Here is a 27,847-nt window from a genome sequence, read left to right on the forward strand (position 1 = left end):
GCTAAATGAGCTATAGCCCATGAATTTTCAATCATTGCCTACTTGAAAGAGGATATCACCTGAGTAACTAGTAGAAGAAACATCTTCTACTACAGCTGACTAGGACACAGACACCAGCATTAGACACCTCAAGGATCTCCAAGCAAAGCTTTTTGGCTCTTGAGCCCTGAAGGCAATCAAGGCCAGGGACTCTTTAAAGAACAAACAGATTATTTCTGTGGATTCTGATTCAGTAGATGGTGGTTTGAGTTCTAGTTCAATCTCTATATTTGATCTCCACCTGCTCCCCAGCATTTCTAGAATTCTGATAATGTAAATCCCTTATTTTCATATTTACACTGGGATTCTGTTCTCATCTCTCCTCAGATTTGGTACAGTTCAGTGTTTTTGACTACCTAAAGTTACCCACTAGAAATGTAAATTCATGGGCCCCAATATATACCTTTGGAATCATAATCCTTAATTATGATTAATCATCACTTCCAGGTAACAATACTGTACAATCAAGTAGATCAATTACCTTTACCTGAGGGATACTTTACTGTACAAGTGTGAGCACATTTAAGTATGAAATTTATTTCTCTCAGGGTCTGGGAAGGTGGCTCAGTGGTAGAGTGCTTGCCTCGCATGCATGAGGACCTGAGTTTGATTCCTCAGCACCACATAAGCAGAAAAAGCTGGAAGTGGCACTGTGTCTCAATGGTACAGCAATAGCCTTGAGCTGAAGAGCTGAGAGACAGCACTCAGGCCCAGAGTTCAGGCCCCACGACCGACCAAAAAAAAGAAAGAAAGAAAGAAAGAAAGAAATGTATTTCTCTCAAAGTCCTCAAATTTACAATTGGCAGGCTCAGTTTGAATTTTTTTTTAATTTAATTTGAATTTGAATTTTTGATCTGATTCTGAATCACATAGCCTGTCCTCAGAAGTCTACCCATGTGCTGAGGCCAGAGAGGACTAAATGGCTGGATAGAATGAGTAAGTAGCCAGGCAGGAATGATCACTACCAGGGGGCTCTACTCTCTTCCTCTGATCTCTCCCAGAAGCTGCTTCCAGAACAATTTTTTTCGTTTTCTTTAACTTTTTGTCTGAACCTGGGATTTGAGTTTGATATATGATGCTTGCTTTTGTTCATTATCTAGCATTCTAGCATTTGAATCTGGCCTCCAATACCTAGAAAATATTTTTTATACCTTGCAAGATGTAAAGTAGACCTACACTTCAACATATTTTTTTCACAAATAGATTTTAAGTGTATGTGAGAGACAGAAGGATATATTCTCTAACTTATGTAATTGTTGAGTATTTGTGAATTGTGTATTTTGAAGCTACTAACCCGTTACTGACTTCAGAACATGTAATATTCCTCATACCCAATTCTAAAAATTCAGATACTTGAGATTTTTCCCCCAATCCACAATAGTTTTATGTTGTCTCACCAAATAACATTTCACTTCAAAAGGAATCTAAATTTGACTGTCACCTGTCATTCCCATGGCTTTCTCCATATCTCTTGCTCAAATATGGAAAGATCTGCCAGAGGTACTGCCTATAATTCAGGCTTCCAGTTGGACCCATCCATCCACACAGCATATTCTGGGCTCCTGTCCAAGGCAAGAATACACCACAGGACAGTATGTCTTTTAGAACCTATAATCTATCTCAGAGGTTACCATGGTGTTTCCATAACACTCTTGGTGGTTAGGAAGAGGACACAAGAAGAGTTCCTTGCTTACACGAGTGTTTGTAACTATGTATGTCCATACTGTCTCCTCAGCAGCTGGAGCTAGAAATGGCATTCAGACAGACACTGGCATGAGAGGAGGGGAACCTTCATCCTCTAGGGTCAGAGAACATCACTTCCCAGCTTTCTTTTCAAGGATCTTTGTTCGTCTCTTTCATCCAGATCCTCTTGACCAAGTCTGCTGACTTTCAGGTTGCTAATACTAAAGGATTCTTGTTGCTGCTCTTTTGACTTGACCATGGAGCACACTTGCTCCCATTACCCTCTTCCTACCACACAATGCATGCTCCCAGTCTATCACATCTCTCTAGATGAGGCCTTTTTGGCTTGTTTAGCCTGCTCCTTTCATGGCTCTTCTTTTTTAAATTCACATGAAAGAAGTCTTCTTCCAGTCTGAACTAATCATTCACTCCTAGTCAACTTAGTTTGTGCCCTCACTTAAAACTGTAGCATATCTAACTACACAGTTTATTTTTATACCCTAACTCATGCAAAAGGGCAGAGGTCTGTTAGGTAAATTAATGTTAATTAGTGGAAGCAACATTCATCTCTGTATTAAGAACAAGAAAGTGATTAAAGCAGAACTAAAGAAGTGGGAAAACCTTCCATGCTCCTGGATTAGGAGGATTAACATTGTGAAAATGGCAATACTGACAAAGGCTAGCTACAAATTCAATGCAATACCTATCAATATCCCAACCTCATTCTTCAATGAAACAAGAAGAATCCGAAAATTCATATGGAACAATAAAAGAACCCAAATAGCACAAACAATCCTTAGCAGAAAGAACAGAGCTGAAGGAATATCAATGCCAAATTTCAATCTCTACTACGAAGCCACAGTAATCAAAACAGCTTGGTACTGGCACAAGAACAGACCCGAGGACCAATTAAATAGAACGGAAGATCCAGAAATGAACCCACAGATCTATAGCCACTTAATCTTTGATAAGGGAGCTAAAAAATAGAATAGAGGCCTGGGAAGGTGGCTGAGTGCTAGAGTGCTTGCCTTACATGCATGAGGCCCTGGGTTCTATTTCTCACCAACACATAAACAGAAAAAGCCAGAAGTGGCACTGTGGCTCAAGTGGTAGAATGCTAGCCTTGAGCTGAAGAGCTGAGGGACAGTGCTCAGGCCCAGAGTTCAAGTCCCATGACTGACAAAAAAAAATAGAATGGAAGAAAGACAGCCTCTTCAGTAAATGGTGCTGACAAAATTGGTTAAACACCTGTAGAAAACTAAAGCTAGATCCTTACATCACCTGAACCAGAATCAACTCTAAATGGATCAAAGACCTTGAAGTAAAAGCAGACACCCTGAAAACATTGCAGGAAGGAATAGGAGAAACCATAGGGCTCCTTCGCACAGGCCGAAATTTTCTTAATAAAGACCCAAAAACACAACAAATCAAAGAAAGTTCGGACAAATAGTATTCCATGAAGCTGCAGAGCTTCTGCATGGCAAAGGACACAGCTAGCAAGATTAATAGAAAGCCAATGGATTGGGAGAAGATCTTCACCAGTTATACAAGGGACAAGGGTCTCATATCTAAAATATACTTAGCACTCAAAAAATTAAATCCCCCAACAATAAATCCTCAAAGAAACAACTGCCTGATTAATAAGTGGGCTAAAGACTTAAAGAGAGACTTCTCTGAAGAGGAAATAAGAATGGCCAATAGACACATGAAGAAATGTTCAACCTCTTCAGCCATAAAAGAAATGCAAATCAAAACAACATTGAGATTCTACCTCACCCCAATTAAAATGGCTATAATCAAAAAATCTAATAACAGCAGATGTTGGAGGGAATGTGGCCAATAGGGAATCCTACTGCATTGTTGGTGAGAGTGTAAACTTGTTCAACCACTTTGGAAAGCAGTATGGAGGTTCCTCAAAAGACTCCACATAGAACTCCCCTATGACCCAGCAATCCCACTTTTGGGCATTTACCCAAATGATCATAAACAAGGACATACTAAAGCTACCAACTCAGCTATGTTTATTGCAGCATTATTTATCATAGCTAAGATATGGAACCAACCCAGATGCCCCTCAGTAGATGAATGGATCAAGAAAATGTGATGTTATATATAGAGAGAGACATATAGATAGATGTATATATATCTATATGTACATCTATATATATACATCTATCTATATGTCTACATATAGATAGATGTATATATATATATCTATATGTCTCCCTCTCTCTATATATATATATCACATACGCACACAATGGAATTCTATGCTTCCATCAGAAAGAATGGCATCACCCCATTTGTCAGGAAATGGAAAAACTTGGAAGAAATTATATAAAGTGAAGCAAACCAGGCCCAAAGAAACAAAGGTCCCATGGTTATCCTTATTTGCAATAACTAGTATATGTCTAGGACAAGCAGAAAAGGTCAAGAGCTATGTACATATGACCATATGAGATGGTGCTAAGTGAAATGAAAATGAGGACACAAGAGGTTTTAGCTTTCTTGCTGTTGTTTTTAATGTACTTATAATGTACCGTGTGATTTTTTTTTGTTTCTTGTATATGTTCTTTCCCCATGGTATAACCTGTTTTCACTGTATTTGATTCCAGGGTCCTGCATCTTGTATAAAAATTATTCTAATTTGGGGAGGGGAAGGAAATAACAAAATGCTGAAATAAGGATACAAGTTGACACATTGTAAGAATGAGATGTATAAGACACTATGTTGAAAACAAACTTTACAACTTCAATGGTGGGGGGAAGGAGAAGTGGGGAGGGAAGGGACAATAGGGGAAAAACAAAGGAGGGAGCAACAATGCTGGATAGGAAATGTACTCATTGCATTACTCATGTAACTGTAACCCCTTTGTACAGTATTTTAAAAATATATATATATATATATTATAAAAAAAGAACCAGAAAGTGAATTAGATTACCACTATACCCTGAAGATTCATGTGGGTTGCAACTTATGAAGGCACTACCACTGCAAATATAATCTGTGTTTTGATAAAAATGAATGTTATATAATTCATAAATAAGATAGTTCATCTACTGAAGACCAAGAGCAAGGTCTCTCTCCCGCAACTGCTACAAACTGAGACTCCATTCTGGTCTTAGCATGGTACTTTGGGGTTTTTTGTTTTTTCAATTTTCTTTTTTTATTGTTATTATAAACGTGATGTTACAATTACACAATTCAGGTAAAGAGTACATTTTTTGTACAATGTCACCTCTTCTCTCACATTTTCCTAATAAAGAAAAAGTTAGGGCAGAGATAGTGAGTGCTAAAGCAAGGGTGATTGATTGACATACATTGTTGAAGTGTAGAAAGAGAACAATGAAATCCTCCCACTGTATAATTAATGTAAGCTATTTTAAGACATACATTTAGATAGAGTAGGAAAGATATGCACAAAAAGTTTAGCAAGGTACTTTGGCACTAAATCTTTGTCCATATTTCAAGAGCACTAGCCTTGAGTAAAATTCTCAGGTAGCTGGTGGGGGGGGGGTCATGCCTGTAATCTTAGTTACTCAGGAGGCTGAGATCTGAGAATCACAATTCTAAAGCCAGCCTGGGCAGGAAAGCCCTGAGGCCCTTATCTCCAATAAACCTCCAGAAAACCAGAAGTGGCCCTTTGGCTCAAGTGGTAGAGTGCTTGCCTTGAGCTGAAGAACTGAGGGACAGTGACCAGGCCCAGTGTTCTAGCTCCACGACTGACAAAAAAATTCTTAATGCTGGTCTTGGGGCTTCAATACATGGTATGAGTGCTATACCTGAGCATTTTTTTGGTTGGTCATGGAGCTTGAACTCTGGGCCTAGTCACTGTCCCTTAGCTGTTCACCTCAAAACGAGTGCTCTACCACTTGAGCCATAGCACATACTTCTGGCTTTCTCTGTGTATGTGGTACAGAGGAATCGACCCCAGGACCTCATGCATGTGAGGCAAGCACTCTACCACTGAGACACCTTCCCAGCCCTCAAGAAAAAATTTTTTTAAAGATTCTTTTTTTGCAATCTTCCCAGTCTATCACATCTTTCTAGACGAAGCCTTTTTGCCTTGTTTAGCCTGCTCCTTTCAGAGCTCTTCTTTTTTAAATTCACACAAAATGAAGCCTTCTTCCAATCTGAACTAATCATTCACTCCTAGTCAATTTATAACTTTCTTTGTGTCCTCACTTAAAATCTTAGCAGAGGGGCTGGGAAGGTAGCTCAGTGGTAGAGTGCTTGACTTTCCATGCATGAAGCCCTGGGTTCAAGTCCTCAGCACCACATAAGCAGAAAAAGTCCCGCAGTGGTCGCTGGGTCGGGGCTCACCCCCGACTCTGGCGCCTCAGGGAATTTTTCCAAAGGCACACAAATGGCACAAATGCTGCGCCACAGCCAATGAACTCTGCCCAGGTAATTTATCTCACTGTCATCCCAGCCAACCCTAGAGCCCTCCTCAATTCCCAGGTGTCCTGTTCACAGTAATTCTGTGCACTTTTCACTTCACTTGATCACACTGGGTCCATTTTTCAAGGGTCCTACCATCTCACCTCTCAATTACCGCCTCTGATCCCACCTCAGGAGGAAAAGGAGTCAGTCCCAGCCCAGGATGTGCCCCATACTGTGAGCACCCTAGAGCCAGGCATGCTGGAGAAGATGGTAAACCTCCTGGTTCCACAACACCAGAAGGAGGATCCCTTCTTCATGCCAGCCTTCCTGTTTACTTATAGGAGGTTCACCACCACAGGGCAAGTGTTGGACCTTCTGTTTAACAGGTGATAGCCCCATCCATAACAAAGTGATGTCGCCCCCATCCTGGCTAGAGCTAGAAAACACTACCCAGTGTGCTTCAAGTTGATCTTCTCATCCAAAAGTGGGATGAGACCAGGCAGTGCCTTCCCAAACTTGTTCCTTTGAAGAGGGTTGCCAAGGACTATGTTCTCCTTGGAGGGAACATATTACTTCCTTAAACACAGGACACTCACGAAGCAATCCTGTATTTGAAGCTCTCTGATACATTTCCCATAAGTTAGCAAGGTTCCCAAAACAATCTACAAGGCCCCTAAAGAACTGGAGCCGGAGAATGGGCTAAAGCATAGGGGTGGACTGAGAGCCTTATGTCCACCGAGCCATCAGGGAAGGATCACTGCACCAACATATGAAGCATGCACTTTGGAGAGGCACATTCCAAATCCCTTCATGTAAAATTGAGGAAACTGTGCAGATGAATCTGCCCATTCTCATCCTGGACTTAGCCAGTACACATAGACAACATGGGAGGTCAGAAAAAGAGGACACTGAAAACATGACTTCCTCCTCTCTTCCCACAGATATTCACATTTCCATCCTAACTGTGAGGAGGATGAAGAAGTAAAGAAGTGAGTGGAATTTGGGACAAAGAGAAGGGCTCTCTTTGAAGAGTGAGATAAATGTTAGGGCTTGGGATACAAGGTAGCAAACTCCACTTAGCACATCACTTGTGATGGGGACTGAGGCTTCATCTAAAGGCATGGAAAAGAAATAAGTGAAATATCCTGGTCTACTAGGGACTAGAGGGGCCCTCTAGTGAGTGCTACAGGGCAACAGTAGAGATCCTTCTCCTCACATGGGACTCCTCCCTCTTCCCAACATGCAAGTCTGTCTGTGAGGTGGGCAGTGTCTGCATGGGAGCTCTCCCAGCAAGGGCCTGTGGAAGAGCTCAGGAAGGAGAACGCAGCTCTCACTCTGCTTTCTATCCAACTGCACACAGAACCCTGTGTTCCATGCTTGCCATGTGGCTGGACAAGTATCCTGAGGATTTCTGCCAGTCCAAGGACCTGGCCAACCTGAATAAGCTGATGGCCTACGTGCTGCTCCATATGCCCTCCTAAGACCTGGCAGTCCGTGGACACCTCCTCCTCACCCATCTGAAGGAGCAGGAGAACAAGGAGGCAGACAAAAAGACAGAGGAGTCCTTAGGTAGGTTCCTGAGAACATGTGAGTAGGGATGGAAACCAGTCCCGCGTAGGATAAGAATCCCAGGGTGGTGACTGGCCAGTAACCATTAGAATAACCCACTCAGGGAAGGTGTCATGTGATGGGTATTCTGTGATAAACAGCCTCTACTCTGTATATGGAGGCTCTCAGGCACAGCCACTCATTATCCACACCTACACTCTCCTTGAAGATTCAGTCCCACCTCAACTTCTAGCGCTCCCTCTATTAACAGTGCATCTATTTCCAGCCTTAGATTTGGGGCTGCACATAGCACCTGCTCCTGAGATCAGGGCAGAGGATCCCTCCATGAAGGCAGCAGATGTGGTACTGGAATCAGTGGCTTCACCAGCTTCAGAAGATCTGGAGCCTCTGGAGGATTGTGTTCCCCACATCGTGGTAGTGCAGTATGCGTCCTCTGTGTAAGGAGCACAACACCTTCTGCCTCCTGTGGGCCTCCAGCTGGTTCTGGTCACCCACCTGAAATACAAAACACCCAGTTATAAAGGCAGGAGGTAACATTCCTGTCATTGGTAGAGGATATTCACCTGGAGCTGCCTAAACTCTGTCAAATCAAGCTATCTATACTTGGGAAAGGTAGGAAAATATCCACAATGCATCTCTGGCCAAGTATCTGTTTTCTTTGGAGGTTGAGCCACTGCTGGACCTCCCACTGTCCACCTGACAGCAGCTTCCCTCCCATTCTTTTCTTCCCCAGGGGAAATATGTTTCATTTTTCTGTTTATTTTGTCAGCGTTGGTACAGTATTTTAATATTTGAACTTAATAAAATGTCCCAGTTTTTTTCTTTCTAAGATGTGCAATTTTGGAGTACTAAATCTATTCTCCATTTCCTACAACAACATATTGTCTAAGTAGACTCTGAATTACCTAATACAGCATATGGGTCCCAAGTAGAACAAAACAGCAAAGTAGAAGATGTGTGAGAGAAACTGCTGAATTTACAGGGGACAGTTAATGCTGAGACCCTGGCAAGGAATCCAGCACTAGAGAGATGCTGCCATGTGCCTGGATTGGGCTCCTGTTGTTTAGGGACATAAGAAGTATCATAGCACAAGCCATAGGGCCTAGAATAGTGTCAAGGTTGAGCCTGGGTCTCTTCATCTATCAATTGGGACAACTTCCCCCTCTCCAGGAAGCAAACAAAAGTAATGACATGTGAAGCCCTGCCAGTGATTGTCTGCATGTACACAAATAAGTCTACATACAGCCAACCTGTTTGCACTGTACAAATACATAATTTAAATTTTCAAGGAAAATAATTTTATAGTAAAAATAAAATTTAAAAATTCATACTTTTAAATTTTGCTTTAAATGTTTAGTAGCATTTTATCCTAAGATGTTCATAGCCATGAAGACATTCATGAGGATTTCTAATGTGCCCCTTCATGTTGCGGTGAACTATGAATGAATCAGGTCAGTGGGATTTCTACATGTTCCTTTGTGAGAATGGCCTGGAAGTTCTTTTGGTGTCCTTCATTGTTCATCACTAGTAAATTAACTCTGACGCCTGTTATCCTGGGCATATGACATGGTATCTACTCCATGAGGAAGAATCAATGTGGACTGGACTTTTCCTGATATTTGGATGAGGACATTATTGGATCTGTGCAGTCAATGTACTCCTGTGACAAACATTTGAAAACATGTTAATTTGATTTTAGGTAGAAGACCGTTAGATATATGAACCTAAAGAAATAGTCATTCACCGGGTGCCGGTGGCTTATGCCTGTAATCCTTGCTATTCAGAAGGTTAAGATCTGAGGATCGCGGTTCAAAGCCAGACTGGTCAGGAAAGTCTGTGAGACTTTTTTTTTTTGGGGGGGGGGTCCGGTCGTGGGGCCTGAACTCTGGGCCTGGGTGCTCTCCCACAGTTCTTCAGCTCAAGGGTAGCACTCTACTACTTGAGCCACAGCTCCACTTCCAGCTTTTTTTTTCTGCTTGTGTGGTGTTGAGGAATTGAACCCAGGGCCTCATGCATGCAAGGCAAGCGCTCTCCCACTGAGCTACCTTCCCAGCCCATTTGTGAGACTCTTATCTCCAATAAACTACTAGAAAACTGGAAGTGGCGCTGTGGCTCAAGCAGTAGAGTGCTCTCCTTGAGCTGAAGAGCTGAGGGACAGCGCCCAGGCCCAGAGTTCAAGCCCTACAACTGACAAAAAAAAAAAAAGAAATAGTCATTCATGTAATTAGATGAATTTGGGTGAAACTGTCAACTACACATGGCCCATTTATAAGCAAATAAAAACACTCATCTATCTGAAGACCTGGCTCAAGCTGTAAACTGAGTGGTAAAACACAAAAAATAAATGGTGCCAGGTGTTGGTGGCTCCTGCTTATAACTATAGATATTTAGGAGGCTGAGATCAGAGGATCTCAAGTCAAAGTCATCCTTGGCAGTAAAGTCTGAGATTCACATTTCCAATCTGAAGAAAGAAAAAGCTGGCAGTGGACCTGTGGGCTCTAATTGTAGAGCTCTAGACTTGAGCAAAAGAAGTTCAGGAATAGCACCCTAGCCATGACTTGAAACCTCAGAACATGCACACCCACCAAAAAAAGAAGACAAAATAATCTATAAAAATAAGAGATTTTTTGGGTTTTTTTTTTTGTCGGTTGAGGGGCTTGAACTCTGCGCCTGAGTGCTGTTCCTCAGCTCTTCAGCTCAAGGCTAGAGTTCTACCACTTGAGCTACAGTGCCACTTCCAGTTTTCTGGTGGTTTATTGGAGATAAGAATTTCACGGACTTGGGCTGGGAAGGTAGACCAGTGGTAGAGCACTTGCCTTGCATGCATGAGGCCCTGGGTTCGATTCCTCAGAATCACATAAGCAAAAAGGAAAAAGCTGGAAGTGGCACTGTGGCTCAAGTGGTAGCGAGCTAGCCTTGAGCTGAAGAGCTGAGGGACAGCACCCAGGCCCAGAGTTCAGGCTCCACGACCGGACTCCCCCCCCAAAAAAAAGAAAAAAAAAAGAATTTCACGGACTTTCCTGCCCAGGCTGGTTTTGAACCACAATCCTCAGATTTCAGCCTCCTGAGTAGCTAGGATTACAGGTGTGAGCCACTAGCACCCGGCTTAAAGTGAGATTTTTATTAGCAATATACTTAGTGTTAAATAATAAATAGTTCTATCTGGAACATTCAATGCTGTTAGAGAAGGTTCAGATGGAAAGTGGTCAGTGAAGGTTTAGTAGAGTCATTGAATATATATTTCACAATACAGATATTAGTTATATGTAGCAATGCAGTATCATATGAAGAAAATTTCCAAATACACACCTCATGTGTTTTTTTGTTTTTTTGTTTTTCCAGTGGTTGTGCTAGGGCTTAAACGCAGGGCTTCAGATCTTGCTTTTGATTAAGGCTGTTGCTCTACCACATGAGCCAGATCTCAAGTTCTCACTTTTGGTGGGAAATAAGTGACTCCCTAGGATTGTTCTGCCTTAGCTGTCTTCAAATCTTTATACTCAACCTCCTGTTTTTCTAGGATTATGCGCATGAGCATCTGTGTCTAGGTTTGTTTGTTTGTTTATTTTTTAACAAGGTTTCACTATGTAGCTGAGACTGGCCTGGTTCTCCCTATTCAACTAAAACTGATGAGAATCACAGTCTCCCTGCCTCTACACACGTATGAGAATTGTGTATGTGTCCTGGGGCTTAAACTCAGGACCTGTATGATATCCTCCTGCACTTCTTTTTGCTCAAGGCTAGTTCTCTGACCACTTTAGCCACTCAGCAATTCTGGTGTTTTCTGAGCATTCTGGTGGAGATAGTATCATGTCATTTCATGCCTCAGATCTCATACTCCAAAGTAGTTAGGATTAAAGGGATGAGCCCCCAGTGCCTGGCAAGAATTCTTTTTGGTGGATCATGGATCTTGAATTTAGAACCTGGGAGCTGTCCCCTATCTTTTTTGTTCAATGATGATATTCTACCATTTTGAGGCACAGTGCTACTTCATGTTGGAGATAAGAGTCTCAAAGACTTTCCTGTCCAGGCTGACTTTTAACCATGATCCTCAGATCTCATCCTCCTCAGTAATTACTATTACAGGAATGAGCCACCAGCACCTTGCAGTAATTGTATTTATTAGATGAAAAATGCTCTCTGTTCTAAGTCACTGAAAGTTTACAGAAGAGAGTATTAGTGGTTATTTGGTGGTAAAAGCCTCATTGATGTTTTTGCCAGGATGGATCTGAACTGCAATCCCCAGATCTCAGCATTCTAGTATCTAGGATTATAGTTGTGAACTACTTACTGCCATTGGCTTCTGGGTCTGTATTTGAGAAGTTCATTCTGGAATAAGAGAATATAAGAAAACAAAATAGCCTAAATAAACACTTGCAAATTAAGAGAAAGATAGCCAGGTGCTAGTGATTCATGCCTGTGATCTTCACTATTTAGAAGGTATAGACAGGAGGATGGTGGTTCAAAGCTAGCCCAAGAAGGAAAGTCCTTGAGACTCTTATCTCTAAAAAAATACCAAAAGCCAGAAGTAAAGTTCTAATCAAGGTGGTAGAGGAACACATATGAGCCAAGAAAGGTCAAGGACAGCACCAAGACCTTGAGTTCAAATCCCAGAACCAGCACAACATAAACCTTATAAAAAGGATAAAGTATTCAGTATACTCTTCCTGACAACAAACCCATGGTCACTCTTATATAATCCCTGTACCTCAGTGAAGCTGTTCCTCCCAAATCTCCACATGGCCCCTCCAGATCTAGCTAGACAACTAATGAATTTACCTCAGCTCCAACCCTGCCAACCTTCCCCACACTGTGGCAGAACTGCAGCAAACCAAACATTGTCCTGCAACCCCCATCATGGCATCTCCCTATCCTCCCAGCTCCACACTGGTCACAAGAGAATCATCTGTGCCATCCTGACAGGAAACATGGCAGAGAAAGGTGCCAAAAGGCCAAGGCCACACAGGGGAGGGAAATTGACATGATGCCCACATCATACATGCAAATGCATGTTTTCCTGAGAGGCCTCCCTTCCCCATGGCTGCCCTTCCTCATCGCTTCCCCATGACAGGACCTCAGCACAGACTTTGATCCCGTCCAGACCCCCAACTCTCCTCAGCACTGCAAAGGCGGTCCCCAAGTTTTTTAAATTTCCAATTAAGCATGGGCACCAATGGCCCAGGCCTCCTCTCAAAATCTAATGCCCTAGGGCTAAGAAACACTAAAACTCAGAACCCAGATTCCTGAATAACAAGGATTACAGACTTGAGACTCCTGTAGCCATCTAACCTCTTTTTTATACACACTGTGGTGAATTTTGAATTTGTAGATAGTCACAATTATATAACATATATGTATATATGTACACATATATTTATTCTTCTCACTATAATCAATATTATATCAATGCTTTCTCCAATAATGTGTTTTACAGTAATGTTTGTATAACAATGCATTTGAGACTAAAAAAATGTTATGATGCTATCATAGTTTTAAGAAATCATATTTAATTACATATAAAAATGGTCATCCTCACCTTGGGGATCCTCACTCTTACCTTTCCCAGCTACACACTGACACAGGACTTCTGTCCACAGGCTTCCTGGTCTGCTCTTCTGAAAAGGTGCAACACTTCCTGCCATGCTCCCTGCAGAGTTTCTATAGCAGCACACCCTGGCATGTGGGGACAAATCAAGTGGCAGCATGAGAACAGAGCCCAGACACATGGGAGCCCATGTCTGTCCTCTGCATGAGCAGCCTGGTCCTCCCCAACCTCTTTGTCATGTCCTTCACTCTCAGAGCTTGTGCTATGTGGGCAGCAAAACCTGCATTGGACACACTCCTGAGCAAGGATGGTCCTGAGTATCTGCATGCATGTCTGGGTACATGATATATAAGAGTGTGTGTATGAGAGAGACAGAGAGGGTGGGGTTATGGAGGGCTTAGGGCTGCCTGGCTGGAGCCATTGTCTCCCTAGTTCCCTAGGCCTCCAGTGTAACCACCACCCTTGCCTCACACATTTGCACACCAAGGACCATTATACCATACCATCCTTGGCCTCTTCAGTTTCCTGAACAGGAACCAACTCGGGGGAGCGATCCTGACAGACTCACCTGTCTCCTAAAGGGATCCTGGGTGGACTGAGTCTTCCTGTTACAGGCCACCACAACTTGGATGCCCCCAACCTGCCTACTGTGCCAATGTACTCTCCTTCTGAAGGAGCTCCCTTCTCCATGGGGTCACAGAGAGGGCAAGCTTCCTAGGACAAAGGGACATCTTGTGCCCTGTGGGTAGGAGATGGGGGATTCTAGGCCACACAGGAAACCTGGGGGCTCATTGAAATCTAGTTCATTGGTTCTCAATCTACAATTGATAAGAGTATGAATCAAAACCACTCAGCGGGCTATGAAACCTTCATGGTCATTCACAGAAATGAGTGAAATGGAGACTGTATTTCTTCCAAGGTCCTCCAATGTGGCTATTCTGCAGTCAACCAGGGCCCTTAGACACAGAGGCTGTAGGGATGAAGAACTCACAGGCAGTCATGAGACCTTTTTGGGAAGGCTAATTCCAGCCTGTCAATTAGCTGAAATGATTTCATGCAGCTGTTCTCTTTCTAAACTAAAGGTCTGTTATTCAACTCTAAATCTGTTTTGGTGACCTAAGAGCATGTGTCCAACAAGGAACAAAATCTCAGCCAAATGGCAGAGTAGGAAAACTGGCAATGTCTGTGCAGTGTGGTTTCCACCTGTCATCAGTAACAGAAGAGAAGGAACACTTGTAGGATGTGAGCTTCAGCAGAGGGACGAGGGAGAGTGGTGAAGAGAAGTCCTCTTCTCTATGAGGCCTTAACAACTTGATCAGAAGGCCTAGATAGATAGATAGATGATTAATAGAAAGATAGACAGGTACATGGATAGCTAAGTTTAAGACTAGAGTTCCTGAAAGCAGACATTGCCACACAAACCCAATTGCTCCTGAGCTTATAAAGCAATTCAGAATATAACCAAAACATATTTTTTTCTTCAATACAAAAAAATCAATTAGGATCCATTATCGCAGGTGCATTTTTCTGTGTATGTAGTAGCAGGACTTGAATTCAGGGCCTTGTATTGTTGCTTGGCTATTTCACTCAAGGTTGCTGTTCTGCCCCTTGAGCCACACTTTTACTTTTAGCTTTTACCTTGTTAAATGGAGAGCAGAGATTCATGCACTGTTCTGCCTGAGTTAGATTCAAACCTCAATCCTCAGATCTCAACCCTCTGAGTAGCTAGAATTACAGGCATGAGCCCCCAGTCCCCAGCCCACAGATACAAAATCCAATAACCATCTGACATTGTTTGGTGAAAATGTCATTTGATTGCACAGAACTCTTCCCTCCCCATCCCCTCACTGGATTGCTGTTACCTGGAAATAGACACATCCTGTGCCTAATTCAATAGATATTGATAGGGCAGTGGGCAAGACATAGTGAAGTTGGATAAAACTTGGATGAAAGTGAAAGGCTAGCACCCTAGCACTTGAGCCATAATTTCACTTGTCTTTTTTGTTCAATCTGGGAGCTTGAATTACGGGCCTGAGCATAGTCCCTGAGTTTCTTATTGCTCAAGGATAGCATTCTATCACTTGTACAACAGCACCATTTCTGTTCTTTTCTTTTTCTGAGCAGTTTATTGGATATGAGTCTCACATACTTTTCTGGCCTTGCTGGCTTCTAACTACAATCCTCAGATCTCACCCTGCTGAATAGCTATAATTACAGGCATGAGCCAATGTGGACTGACCCCACTTCTGGTTTTCTGTGGTTACTTGAAGATACGACTCTCACCAACTTTCTTGCCTGGGCTGGCTTTGAATCCCAATCCTCAGATCTCAAAATTATGTGTAGCTAGAATTACTAGTTTGCTCCACCAGTGCCTGGCTCAATAAGTATTTATGAAATAAAAAATTAGGTCTCAGTTGTAAGAAAAAGTTTAGAAACCATGGAGCGAAAATATATTACAAGACAATATATTACAAGAAAATATACATAGAAAAAGCATCAATTTCATATGTGTTGTTAAGGCTACTTAATTTGTTAGTTCACAGCCACTAGTATCAGTTAACAATATATTAAATACCAAGAAATTCAGAAATGTGCTATAAGCAATGTGTTTAAAAGCACCTCTGGTCAAAAAGTAGGAGAAACTCCTATCCACAGTTCATCAGAAAGAAAAAAAAAACAGATGGGAAAGGAGGTATTCCTCATATTGTAGAGCATCATCTTGGATCAAAAAAGCTAATGGAGCACTAGGTCCTTGTAAGGTCTGCACAGGGACACCTCCCTACTCTTGGCTAAGTTTCTTCCCAATATCTATTACCTAGGTAACTTGCAGGCTTGGAAGCAGTCACCTTCCCCTCCTGCTAGGTCACATCCTGGGCCACCCCTGGTCACATGCCTCCCATCTGAGGAGGGTCCCAGACCCTCAAGTCATGTCCTGATCCAGTGTGGCCATACCTTTCCCTCACCTGGCCACACCTCTTCCTGTTCCTGGCCTAGCTAAGTCCTGGCCCAAGGGTGGGTCGCCCCTTTCCTTTTCAGCCATGTCTCTCCACTATGCATGGTGGGGACTGCAGTTCGGTAAATAAACTTCTTCTCCTGACTGAAGAGAGCGGGGTGTTCTCGTCATCGGCTACCTAATGAAACCTACCTACTTAATATACCTTACAGTCCTGAGTTCAAGCCCCGGGGCAGACAAGAATAAATAAATAAGTCCTAGAGGTGACGTCGTTTTGAGCAAACTCGTTTACATTCCTATCGTCACAGAGCTTTTAGAATAAAACAGCAATTCTGAAGTAATTTTCCTGCCCAGCGTATGCCGTTTGGGAAATTCTTTACTCCCAACACAAGCATTCCTTCACCCTTTTCTGCGCGGCTTCCTCGAAGCTCGGCGGCCGGTCCAAGGGAGTTCGGCAGCGCTGAGCGGCGCCCCGGAATTGCGTCATCATTCCGCGCGAAGGGATCTGGCCTCCTAGGGACCCGAAAGTAAAAGGACATCCCGTCTACGGAAGCTTGCAGGGGACTCAACTGCTAAGGTCCGGGCCGCTCGCAGGAGCTGCGGTAGACGTTGCGCCACTTTCGCTTTTGTTTTCAATGATGGCGACCGAGTGACGTTCTGTGCGTTTTAACGCTCTAGTGTCTGAAACAAATTTATACGTACCCTATACAATACGGATCTAGAAAGGTACAGCTGAGTTTATTTTTTCTTGTTTCCTTGTATCTGGCTTTCTGGATTGCTTTAACGTGTATTTTCTATGTTTATTCAAAACTACATGAAGCCGGGCACCAGTGGCACACGTCTGTAATCTACCTACTCAGGCAGCGCACATCAGAGAACAGAGGTTCACAGCCAGCCCGGGAAGGAAAATCTGTGAGACTCATATCTGTCATTAATTACCAAAAAGCCTGAAGGACACTGTGGCTAGCGCTGTAGAGTGGTAGCCTTGAGCGCAAAAGCTCAGGGACAGCGCCCAGGCCCTGAGTCAAACCGCAGGACCAGCACCAAAAGAAGAAGCAGCAGCTAGAAATTAGTGTCGTTAATCCTGTTGTTACGTAAGTCATCCAGCAACCAACTTATGTTCATGTGTTCAAATAATGCACTTGTTATTAATGTTCTTGTCAAAGTGTATGTTTTTTTAATTTTTTTATTTTACATCTTTGTGCTGGTCCTTCGAGTTGAACTCATGGTCTGAGCTTTTTTGCTTAATTCTGGAGCTCTACCAATAGAGCCACAGCTCCACTCCTTGCTTTTTGGTGGTTAATTAGAGGTTAAGAGTCTCAGGGCTTTGCTGCCTATGCTAGCCTTGAGCTGCGATCCTCAGAAATTAGCCTCCTGAGTAGCTAAGATTACAGTTACGGGCCATCAGTGCCCTTCTCAGGTAATTTTTCTAAAATAAATTTCATATTACTCCTTTGGTTATCATTTCTTTTAAAATTATTTCCACTATGTAATGCTGTTTTTATTTTGAGATATTTTGAGATATTTACTTTTCTCCTTTAGTTCTTTTTTTTTTTTTGGTCCGGTCGTGGGGCCTGAACTCTGGGCCTGGGCGCTGTCCCTCAGCTCTTCAGCTCAAGGCTAGCACTCTACCACTTGAGCCACAGTGCCACTTCCAGCTTTTTTCTTTTTGCTTATGTGGTGCTGAGGAATCGAACCCAGGGCCTCATGCATGCAAGGCAAGCACTCTACCACTAAGCCACCTTCCCAGCCCCTCTCCTTTAGTTCTTTTTCACTTATTTGTCTTTACTGTATTACTCTGGCAGAAGCAGTTTTTCTAACATTTGAATTTTCATGAACATTCTCTTTCTGTCTTCCTAAAAGACTGAACATAAATGTCTCCAGGAATTATAATTCATAAAATCTATTTGGAGAGTGGTTATTTGCATTTATTAAAAAAGTCTGTTAGCCAGGTGCCAGTGGTTCATGCCTGGAATCCTAGCTGCTCAGAAGGCTGAGATCTGAGGATGGTGGTTCAAAGCCAGCCCCGGCAGGAAACTCCGTGAGACTCTTTTTTTTTTTTTTTTTTTTTTTTTTTTTTTTTTTTGTCAGTCGTGGGGCTTGAACTCTGGGCCTGGGCGCTGTCCCTCAGCTCTTCAGCTCAAGGCGAGCACGCTACCACTTGAGCTACAGCGCCACTTCCGGTTTTCTGGTGGTTTATTGGAGATAGGAGTCTCACGGTCTTTCCTGCCCAGGCTGGCTTTGAACCGCGATCCTCAGATCTCAGCCTCCTGAGTAGCTAGGATTACAGGCGTGAGCCACCAGCGCCCGGCCCCGTGAGACTCTTAACTCCAATACACCACCAGAAAACTGGAAGCGGTGCTGTGGCTCAAGCAGTAGAGTGCTTGCCTTGAGCTGAAGAACTCAAGGACATTGCCCCACCACCTACCAAAAAAAAAAAAAAAAGATTTGTTTTGATCTGAGGATTTTGAGAGATGTAACAGTCCCCATAGGATTGAAACTCTAATGCCCTTATTTAGCAAAGGCAACCAGGTGAGGAATAAACACAGCCAAACTATCTCAGCCACCAGTGGCTCATGCCTGTAATCCTAGCTACTCAATACTATGAAATCTGAGGGTGGCAGTTCAAAGCCAACCCAGGCAGGAAAGTCTAGGAAAGTTAATGAGACTCTTCATTTCCAATTAACCACCAAAATCCTGGAAGTGGATCTGGGATCAAGTGGTAGAGTACTTGCCTTAAGGTTAAAAAGCTCAGGGACAGTGCCTAGGCCCTGTCTTTAAACCCCAGGACCATTAAAAAATAGAGAGCTGGGTGCCTGTGGATCATGCCTGTAATCCTAGCTACTCAGGAAGCTGAGATCTGAGGATCATGGTTCAAAGCCAGTCTGGGCAGGAAAGTCCATGAGACTCTTATCTCCAATAAACCACTAGAAAACTGGAAGTGGTTCAAGGCGCTAGCCTTGAAGAGTGCAGGGACAGTGACCAAGCCCAGTGTTCAAGCCCCAGGACCAACAAAAAAAAGAGAAAGAGGCTGGGAATGTGGTTTAGTGGTAGAGTGCATGCCTAGTATGCATGAAGCCATGGATCTGATTTCTCAGTACCATGTAAACAGAAGGCCGGAAGTGGTGCTGTGGCTCAAGTGGTAGAGTGCTAGCCTTGAGCACAGAGAGACTCAGGGACAGTGATCAGGCCCTGAGTGCAAGCCCCAGGTTGAAAGAGGGGGGCGGAGGGAGTGAGAGAGGAAGAGGGAAGAGAGAAAGATGATCTCAACCACAACCTACTGAATTCACAGTAATCCATGTGTTTTTTATTCTTGGCCCTCTTAGCTTCCATGGCCTCTAATGCTTTGTGGCGGCCTTATCTAAATTTACCTGCAGATGAAGGTTTATTCGACAGTTTTTTATATGTGGTCTTCTACATTGTAGTCAAGAATTAACACAGTGTGGCCTAGCAAATCATTGTAAATGATATAGCCTAGTTTGAGCAAACACTTGGTTCCATCTCCAGTATTCAGAAAAAAATGAAGTATGTCCTGAAATGGTCCTTTTGTACTGGAACATCTAATGAATGGTCTAGAACTTGTCATGATTTGGCTGGTGGGAGGGGTTTTTTGAAATTTCTGGAACATGTTAGATCTAAGGATATCCATAATATTCTACTCACCCAAAGCTATTCTCATAGGTTCCTCTAAATATAGGATCACACCTGATAATGACTCTATTCAACTGAAAATGCACATTCAGCTTTCTGAAGTCTTGAGACCCAGCAATGTTGAAGAAGCTTGACTTTCCACAGGTGAGAAATCGTCTATCTTATTACAAGATAGAAGCAGTCTCCAGGAAGAACTTTATAGATATATAAAATGTGTGGTTTCATATGTAGCAGTTGGAGTTCTGTACCTAAAATCTCAGTTGTCCTTAATTTTCAATTTGTTTTATCTTTTCACTGAATTATAGATGTCCAATATTATTGCTGTTTTGTGTAAATTCTGTCATTTTTATTCCAAGATAAATTTTATCCTGATGTGTGTGTGTGTATATATATATATATGTTGCATACCATGTATAGTAGATATGTGTGTATATAAATACCCACACATAGATTTACCTGGATGTATGTAACAATATATTTTTCCACGCCAAGTAGGTCATTTCTTTTTTGTGTGTATTTTGGCAGTATTGGGGTTTGATCTCAGTGCCTTGCACATGCTAGGCAGATAGATGTTCTACCACTTGACAGATGTTTCCATACAGATAGGCCTTTTCTTTTGCTTGATATATCTAGTTTGTAGCTTTCACAACCTCTGCTTCTACACACAACTGATTTTCTGTGCACCTATTTCTTTAGGTTCACATGTCCCAGGAGCCTTTTTTTGCCAGTCCTGGGGCTTGAACTTAAGGCTTGGGCACTGTCCCTGAGCTTCTTCTTTTTTTAGTTTTTTTTTGTTAGTTGTGGGGCCTTAACTCTGGGCCTGGCGCTGTCCCTCAGCTCTTCAGCTCAAGGCTAGCACTCTACCGCTTGAGCCATAGCTTCACTTCCGGCTTTTTCTGCTTATGTGGTACTGAGGAATCGAACCCAGAGCCTCATGCATGCAAGGCAAGCACTCTTCCACTATGCCACATTCCTAGCACACACACCCCCCACCAGGGGCTGTAAGTTTTTATCATAAGCTATTCATCCTGACAACTACTTGGAAATTATAACCTTTAATATTGTGTGCAACATGGGCTGGGAAGGTGGCTCAGTACTAGAGTGCTTGCCTTGCATGCATGAGGCCCTGGGTTCGATTCCTCAGCACCACATAAGCAAAAAAGAAGCCGGAAGTGGCGCTGTGGCTCAAGTGGTAGAGCGCTAGCCTTGCGGTGAAGAGCTGAGGGACAGCGCCAGGCCCAGAGTTCAGGCCCCACGACCGGAACCAAAAAAATAATATTGTGTGCAACATGTACCATCCGTTCTGCTGTCAGGTTTAGTTCAAGCCCTACCACTGACAAAAAAAAAAAATGTTAAGTATTACTTCTTTAAAAGTGTGTGGTGGGGCTGGGGGTTTAGCCCAGCGGAAGGGCTTCTGCCTGGCGTGGCCAAGGCCCTGGGTTCGGTTCTCAGCCCTAGTTTAAAAAAAAAAAGACACAGGGGCTGGGAAGGTGGCTCAGTGGTAGAGCGCTTGCCTTGCATGCTCGAGGCCCTGGGTTCGATTCCTCAGCACCACATAAGCAAAAAGAAAAAAGCCGGAAGTGGCGCTGTGGCTCAAGTGGTAGAGTGCTAGCCTTGAGCTGAAGAGCTGAGGGACAGCGCCCAGGCCCAGAGTTCAGGCCCCACGACCGGACCCAAAAAAAAAAAAAAGACATAAAAGTGTGTGGTAATTTATACAATCATTTCTGACTGCTAAAAAAAAATCTCCTGCTCAAAAATCACAGATATGGTAAGAAGGAAGGGACGGATCTGACCTGGCTCTGTCTCCTTAATGCTAAGACAATGGCTTCCCCAAGGCCTGAGTGAGGATGGTGAGATTGGACAAGGTGTGAGGTTAGGTATGTCTAGATATGCACCTGGTGGTGTGGGAGTGGAGATTTCAGCAGCCAATGAGTCCTTTGGAAAAGTCTTGTGTGAGGAAGGGGCACAGGTAAGGGGACCTGGGGAAGTGACCTTACTTCCTCAACAATAAGGCAAAGGGAAAGTGGTATCTGATAGCCAGACAACAGCATCCCGCAGTCAGCTCCAGTCAGCTCCTTGATTAGCAGTGTGGGAGAGAAAGGGTGTTCTTCTGCTGTATTGCAAGGTCACGAGACTCAGTTCTCAGGAAAGCACTGTATGGGTGCCTCATTGGAGCCTAGGTAGGCTGGCTCAGTGTTCACTCCTGAATCTGGTGCCTTGGGCCATTTTCTAGCAGAGCAAAAGGACATCAAAGGCAGCTCAGGACAGAAAACCTATCTGATCCCTTTCCTGGATCACCCTACAACCTGCTTGGTATGTGCAATTAAGTAGGAATATTGAGATAATGCTTTCTGTGTAGTTTTCAATTCACTCCACCACAATGGATCAGTTTGAGGTGTGCTACCATTTCCATGTTTAAACAATGGTTCCCACATCAGGATGAAGATGGTTCAGCTCCAGCCCTGGATGAAACCCCTAGGATAAGGACCTTGGAGCCAGGCATGCTGGAGAAGGTAGTGAAGAACCTGGTACCTGCCCACCAGAAGGGAGATCCCTTCTATGTCCCTGCTTTCCTGTACACTTACAGAAACTTCACAACAACAGGGCAAGTGCTGGACCTGCTGTTTAAAAGGTTAGTTCTACCAGGTGCTGGTGGCTCACACCTGTAATTGTAACTACTCAGGAGACTGAGTCCTGACAATCATGGCTTGAAGTCAGCCGGGGCAGAAAAGTCTGAATGTATCTCCAATAAACTACTCAGAAAAAGCTGGAAGTAGCATTGTGGCTCAATTGGTAGAGTGGGAACTTTGAGCAAATGAGCTGAGGGACAGGGCTCAGGCCCTGAGGACTGATGCAAAATAAATAAAGGTTAGTCCCTAAGTCCAGGGGATTACTGGATCTCCTGTCTGAGTCTAAGGAAGACTTGACAACTCTCTGAGCCTGCTCGGTTCAGTGCAGATTCTCAGTGAAAGGTGGGATGAGCCTCAGACGTCCTTCTCAGGTTTCTCCCTTATGAGTGTCTCAGGTGTAGGATCTTCCCCTCTCTGTCTGGAGAGGCTGGAGAGCATCTAACACTTGAGCCACACTTCCACTTCTGGTTTTGATAGTTTATTTGTCTGGAAGGACTGGCTTCAAAGCTTGATTTTCAGATCTCAGCCATCTGAGTAGCTAGGATTACAGGTGTGAGACAGTGGTACTTGGCTTCAGGACTCATTTAGGTAAAGCCCTATGCAACCATATTTGCCATTAGTAAACAATATTTCAGAACCAATCTGGGTTGCCCCTGAGGTTCTCTGGCTAGAGAAAGGGCTAGCAGGTTGCATTGAGGCCCCACTTCTCCTACACCATCAGGAAGGATTATATTGCTATATTGCGCTCACTCATTGTACAAACCTATGAAGCATTTATGTTGGGCAAACACACTGAGAATGTCTTAGTATAAAACTGAGGGAGCAGTAAAGACAAATCTTTCTACCCTCCACATGGGTTTTCGTCAGCTTCATAGGTGTCCCCATAGTTTAAAAAAAGAAAAGGAAAAAAAGTAGTCCAGATATCAGAGATGACTTCCTCCTTTACTCCCATAGATATGGATTTTTCCACCCAAACTGTGAAGAGGATGAACAAGTAAAGAAGTGAGTGGACTTTGGGACAAAGGGAAGGGCTCTCCTTCAAGATAGAGATATTGAGGTTTTGGGATTGAGGTGTGGCTGACAATGTCTGCTTTGCATACTGGCATGATTTCCTTGAGGGTGGGGCCTGGGGCTTCAGAGAAGGCAGAGGAAACAGCTGTGGGTGGAGTCTGGTTTCCTGGGTAACAGAAGAGCTGTAGGTAGAAAGCCAGCTCCTGTGGGGAGACAACCATGCCCATCTTTCTCTGAGAATTATATTCTAGCCAGCTCTAATTCTGTTCCCTACCCCATCTCCGACAGCACCATTTGTTCTTTCTTTGCCATGTGGCTGGACAAGTACCCTGAGGATTTCTGCCAGTCCAAGAACCTGGCCAACCTCAATCAGCTGATGGCCTACGTGCTGCTCCACATGCCCTGCTCAGACCTGGCAAGCCATGTACAACATCTTCAAACCCAGCTGATGGAATCAGAGGCCAATGAAGCAGGGACAAAGTGTGAGGAATTCTTGGGCCAGGAGGGAAACTGTGCCCCTCTGAGATGAGACCTATGACCTGATGATTGGCCAGTCACTGAAGATGTCCTGATTTTTAGATAGCACTGGGAATTCTACAACAGGCAGTAACTATGTGTATGGCATCTATTAGATACAGGCACTCATTCTAAAGACCTTAGCTCCTCATGCAAGTTGAATCCCACTTCACCTCCAGTACTCACTCCCTTAGTTGTATATCTGTTTCCATTCTTAGATTTGGGGCTGCACACTGCAGCTGCTCCTGAGCTCAAGGCAATGGACCCACCAGTGACATCAGCACCTCTGGTACTAGAATCAACACTGCCTGCTCTAGCTAGAGGCCTGGGGCCTCCACAGCACCCTGGGCCATATGTGAAGTTGAGCACTTTGTGTCAGCAGTAGAACAATCAGAACCTCTAGCCTGTTGTGGCCACTGCACTGGACATCCACTAACCTCCAGATATCAAGGCAGAAGAGGTAGCACTTCTTTCATTGCCTGCAGATATCCACATGGATCTGCCCACCATCTCAAATCAACCCACCTCACCTGGTAGAGGAGAAGTCAGCTTAGGCTAGGTCTGCTCAAACTGTTTCCAGTCCATATCAGGCACAGCCTTTACTTCTGGAAGAGTCACTAGCACCATCTGGGAGCTGAAACCATCCCCAATCCAAGTCAGGAAGAACGTCTTTTTGATGTAGAGGTAGAGCAACTTGTGGACCCATTCATTATGATTACGTCCTAACAGAAGCTCTAGGACTACAGCCATCATTCCCCTCCCCCTGAGGAAATACCACCTTTATATTTTCTTTTCAATATAAACTGTTGGTTTTTAATATAATCTCACTGCTTTTCATTTTAAGTTGTGCAATTCTGGAGTACTATATACAGTGGTCATTTCTAACTTCAATCTGAAGTTTCAGGCTCAGGTATGAGACCTGAGTGGGAGAAAACAGAGTGAACTGGAGCAGTAAGAGGGAAGAAGTTGCATTTACACGTAACAGGTGAATGCCTACAGAGTGGAAATGAATCTAGTTATGTGTGGATGCTGCCGTGTGCTGAACTGGAGAACTCCTGATATTAGGGACATAAGCTCTGTTGTGCTACAGACCAAATATCCTAGAAAGGCATTCATTCTTGAGTCTCAAGCTCATCATCTAGGAATTAAGACAACTCCTCTTTACTATGTTTGCAAAGTAAATGTAATATGATAGATGGATCTCCTTGTCAACAGTGAGATCAAGTCTGCATTGCACACATACTTAAAGGGAAACTTAAATAAGAAGAGGTAAAGGTTTAGTAGCATAGTAATATGTCTAAGATGTTCATAACCATGGTGTTTTATGAAGATTGACTGGGTCTCCACAATGGTTGAAAATAGAAATGACCAAGCTGAGACAAGTAGGAGTGCAACAAGTGTGTTTGTGAGAACGGCTTCCAAGTCAACTTATTATCATTGATAATCACCACCAAATGTTTTCTGGAATCTGTCATCCTGGACAAGAGTGCTGTCTATTAAGTAAGGGAGAGTCGTGTGGGCTGGACTTTTCCTGGGCCATAGGTCAACTTGACTGCTCTGTAATAAAGTCCCTTCATAGGATTATAACCTTGCTAGCATTAAAAATATTTTACAGATTATTCAGGATTTTTTATTTGCCAGTACTGGGTCTTGTGTGCTGACCTTCAGCTCCTTCTGCTCAAAGTTAGCATTCTATCACTTGAGCTACAGCTCTGCCTGTTTCTGTGATTAATTGGAAATAAGAGTCTCACAGACTTTCCTACCCAGGCTCAGATACCACATTCCTCAGATCTCAGCCTGCTGAGTAGCTAGGATTACTGGAGCCTGGCTTATTCGTGATTTTAAACATAATGTTATATCATCTGTTACATTTGTGTGTATGATTTACATTTACATTGTTGAAAGGATAAATTTAATTGGTTTTTGTAACAGATGACATTAGGATAAATTCTCCACCTCTTGGATTGAGTAAGAACTGTAGTTTGCCTCCTCATGTTACGACTGGAATATTCGCCATGCTTGTGTGGTATGTGGATGTGTGTAAATACAATTGACTTAGGACTAGATAACACATATGTAAACGCCAAACTTTGGGATGTCCCAAAGTGTTGAGATAAGCTTTCCAGGTGTGTATCTTCTTTTTTTTTAATTTAATTTTATTTTATTTGTGAACATACTGTACAGAGGAGTTACAATTAAATGGGCAGGATAATGTGTACATTTCTTACCAAGCATTGCAGCCTCCTCCTTTGTTTACCCTTCACATTCCTTCCCAGCCTCCCCCCTCCCCCCCAATCCCAATCCTTCTCCTTCTCCCCCTTCCCCCCCCCCCCCCCGCACCGACGTTGTAAAGCTCGTTTTGGACATGACAACTTGTACTTCTCATTGTTGCAACAGGTCCACCTGTATCCTTAAACAACTGGTTTTTCCCCATCTCCTCCACAAGTTATACTGACATCAAATATAGTGAAAGCAGGGGTTATACTGTGGGGGAGGGACATACAAAGCAACAAAGAGATAATCTTATAAATGCGTTAGAAACACATGCTTCCAGGTGTGTATCTTCTTGAGGACTTTTGCATTGACCTGTTAAAAAATTGTTCTCATAGATTCGATTTTTATGATGCCTTAAATTATTATTTCAAATACCTGCTGATACTGTCATAATATTAAGTAAGATATGAGACTTGCCAAGTGTTTAGGGCTTGGCTATTTTACCTTTAAGAATGAGATCATTGTCTTACTAAAATCAGCCTGAGGACAGGTAGTTGTCTCTTTTTTTTCTTCCAGTCTTCGAGATGAAAGCACAGGGTTGATTTTTGTCCTGCATGTCAAGTTGCACAAAGATGGCATCATTTTGGAAACAAGAGTCTTCACTGCTCTGATTGTTCCTTCACTTTGACCTTGGCTTCCCAGCTTCTAACTTCCAACTTGTGAGAAATAAATTTCTATTTATCAATAACCCAGTTTGTGACACATTGATATGAAACATTATCACACTAATATAAGTGGGAAGTGTTTTATTTCTCCGTCTTACATTTGTAAATGTATATTTTTGAAAAATCACTAATGAGAATGTATGTGCAGAGAATTGAATCCTAACAACATTTGTGAACTTAGAAGGAAGCATTTCTTGCATGAATCAATGTGATAAATTATATGGCCATTTCTTTTATGTGTTATAGTCTTGTTTGAACTCAGAGTGTGGATACTTTCTATGAACTGTTTTTCTCAAGGCAAGCACTCAACCACTTGAGCCACAACTCCACTTCTAGCTTTTGGGTTATTAATTGGAAATGAGCCTCATGGACTTTCCTACCTGGGCTGACTTTGAACCATGATCCTCATATCTTAGCCTCCTGAATAGCTAGGATTACAGGTGTGAGCTACCAGCAGGAAGCTCTGTGACATTGTTATCTTTTATTAAGCAGAAAAAGCCTGAAGTGGAGCTGAGGCCCAGTGGTAGGTAGATTGTTAAAAATGTATATCTAGACTTGAGAAAAAAAAGCATGTTATTGATTAGAATACTTTGTAAACTTGTGTGTGAATGTCATAAAATTCCACCTCTGTAACTAATGTACATTAATAAAAATACTTATCACAATGAAAGTTCCAATCAAAGATGGTTGTGAAAATCACAGTATGTTTGAAGAACTAATACTTCATACATTCTTTATAAAATTTTAAGAGGCAACAGAAAAGTTAACATTGCTTTTGTCTACCCTAATATACAATTAAGTAAAGATATCATATAGAAGGAAACTTAGTCTGTAATGCACTTTGAATAACAGAAGAGAAGTCCATAAAAGTCCCATCAAACCAAATACAGGAATGTCATAATACTATGAACAATAAATTCATCATAAGAA

At 42.9% G+C, this 27,847-nt stretch overlaps 2 protein-coding genes and 1 long non-coding RNA gene across 9 annotated transcripts in view; 2 read left to right on the top strand and 1 right to left on the bottom strand.

Annotated features, from left to right (window-relative positions):
- LOC138841997 (uncharacterized) overlaps positions 1–16,623 on the bottom strand; it is a 56,122-nt gene extending 39,499 nt beyond the window's left edge. The window contains exons 1-4 of one of the 3 annotated variants that reach the window (XR_011376552.1): positions 16,574–16,623; positions 13,230–13,345; positions 11,964–12,001; positions 7,968–8,170 (exon numbers count right to left, since the gene is read on the bottom strand). This is a non-coding gene — a long non-coding RNA (uncharacterized lncRNA). Of the gene's footprint in view, positions 1–7,967; positions 8,171–11,963; positions 12,002–13,229; positions 13,346–16,362 lie in introns of all 3 variants that reach the window. The other 2 variants (XR_011376551.1, XR_011376553.1) reach the window with 2 other exon arrangements.
- Positions 4,910–7,587, top strand: LOC138842132 (ral guanine nucleotide dissociation stimulator-like). Its single transcript, XM_070043372.1, has 4 exons — positions 4,910–4,931; positions 6,252–6,492; positions 7,048–7,095; positions 7,467–7,587. The coding sequence occupies exons 1-4, from the start codon at positions 4,910–4,912 to the stop codon at positions 7,585–7,587; spliced, it is 432 nt and encodes a 143-aa protein (XP_069899473.1).
- Positions 16,624–16,777: 154 nt separating the features above from the next.
- LOC138842000 (ral guanine nucleotide dissociation stimulator-like) lies at positions 16,778–27,803 on the top strand. Of its 5 annotated transcripts, none has more exons than XM_070043089.1 (7): positions 16,778–16,896; positions 16,991–17,264; positions 19,852–19,965; positions 22,260–22,453; positions 23,406–23,453; positions 23,751–23,944; positions 26,769–27,803. In XM_070043089.1, exons 3-7 carry the CDS (start codon positions 19,939–19,941, stop codon positions 26,792–26,794), a joined length of 489 nt encoding a protein of 162 aa, XP_069899190.1. In that variant the 5' UTR covers positions 16,778–16,896; positions 16,991–17,264; positions 19,852–19,938; the 3' UTR covers positions 26,795–27,803. The 5 variants fall into 5 exon arrangements, with proteins under 5 accessions (XP_069899190.1, XP_069899185.1, XP_069899187.1 ...); XM_070043084.1 differs by having other exon boundaries at positions 24,197–27,802; XM_070043086.1 differs by having other exon boundaries at positions 16,991–17,082; positions 24,197–27,802.
- Positions 27,804–27,847: the final 44 nt, after the last annotated feature.

The sequence above is a fragment of the Dipodomys merriami genome, unplaced genomic scaffold, assembly GCF_024711535.1.
Source record: "Dipodomys merriami isolate MVZ:Mamm:240054 unplaced genomic scaffold, mDipMer1.0.p SCAF_33, whole genome shotgun sequence".
NCBI classification, from domain to species: domain Eukaryota; kingdom Metazoa; phylum Chordata; class Mammalia; order Rodentia; family Heteromyidae; genus Dipodomys; species Dipodomys merriami.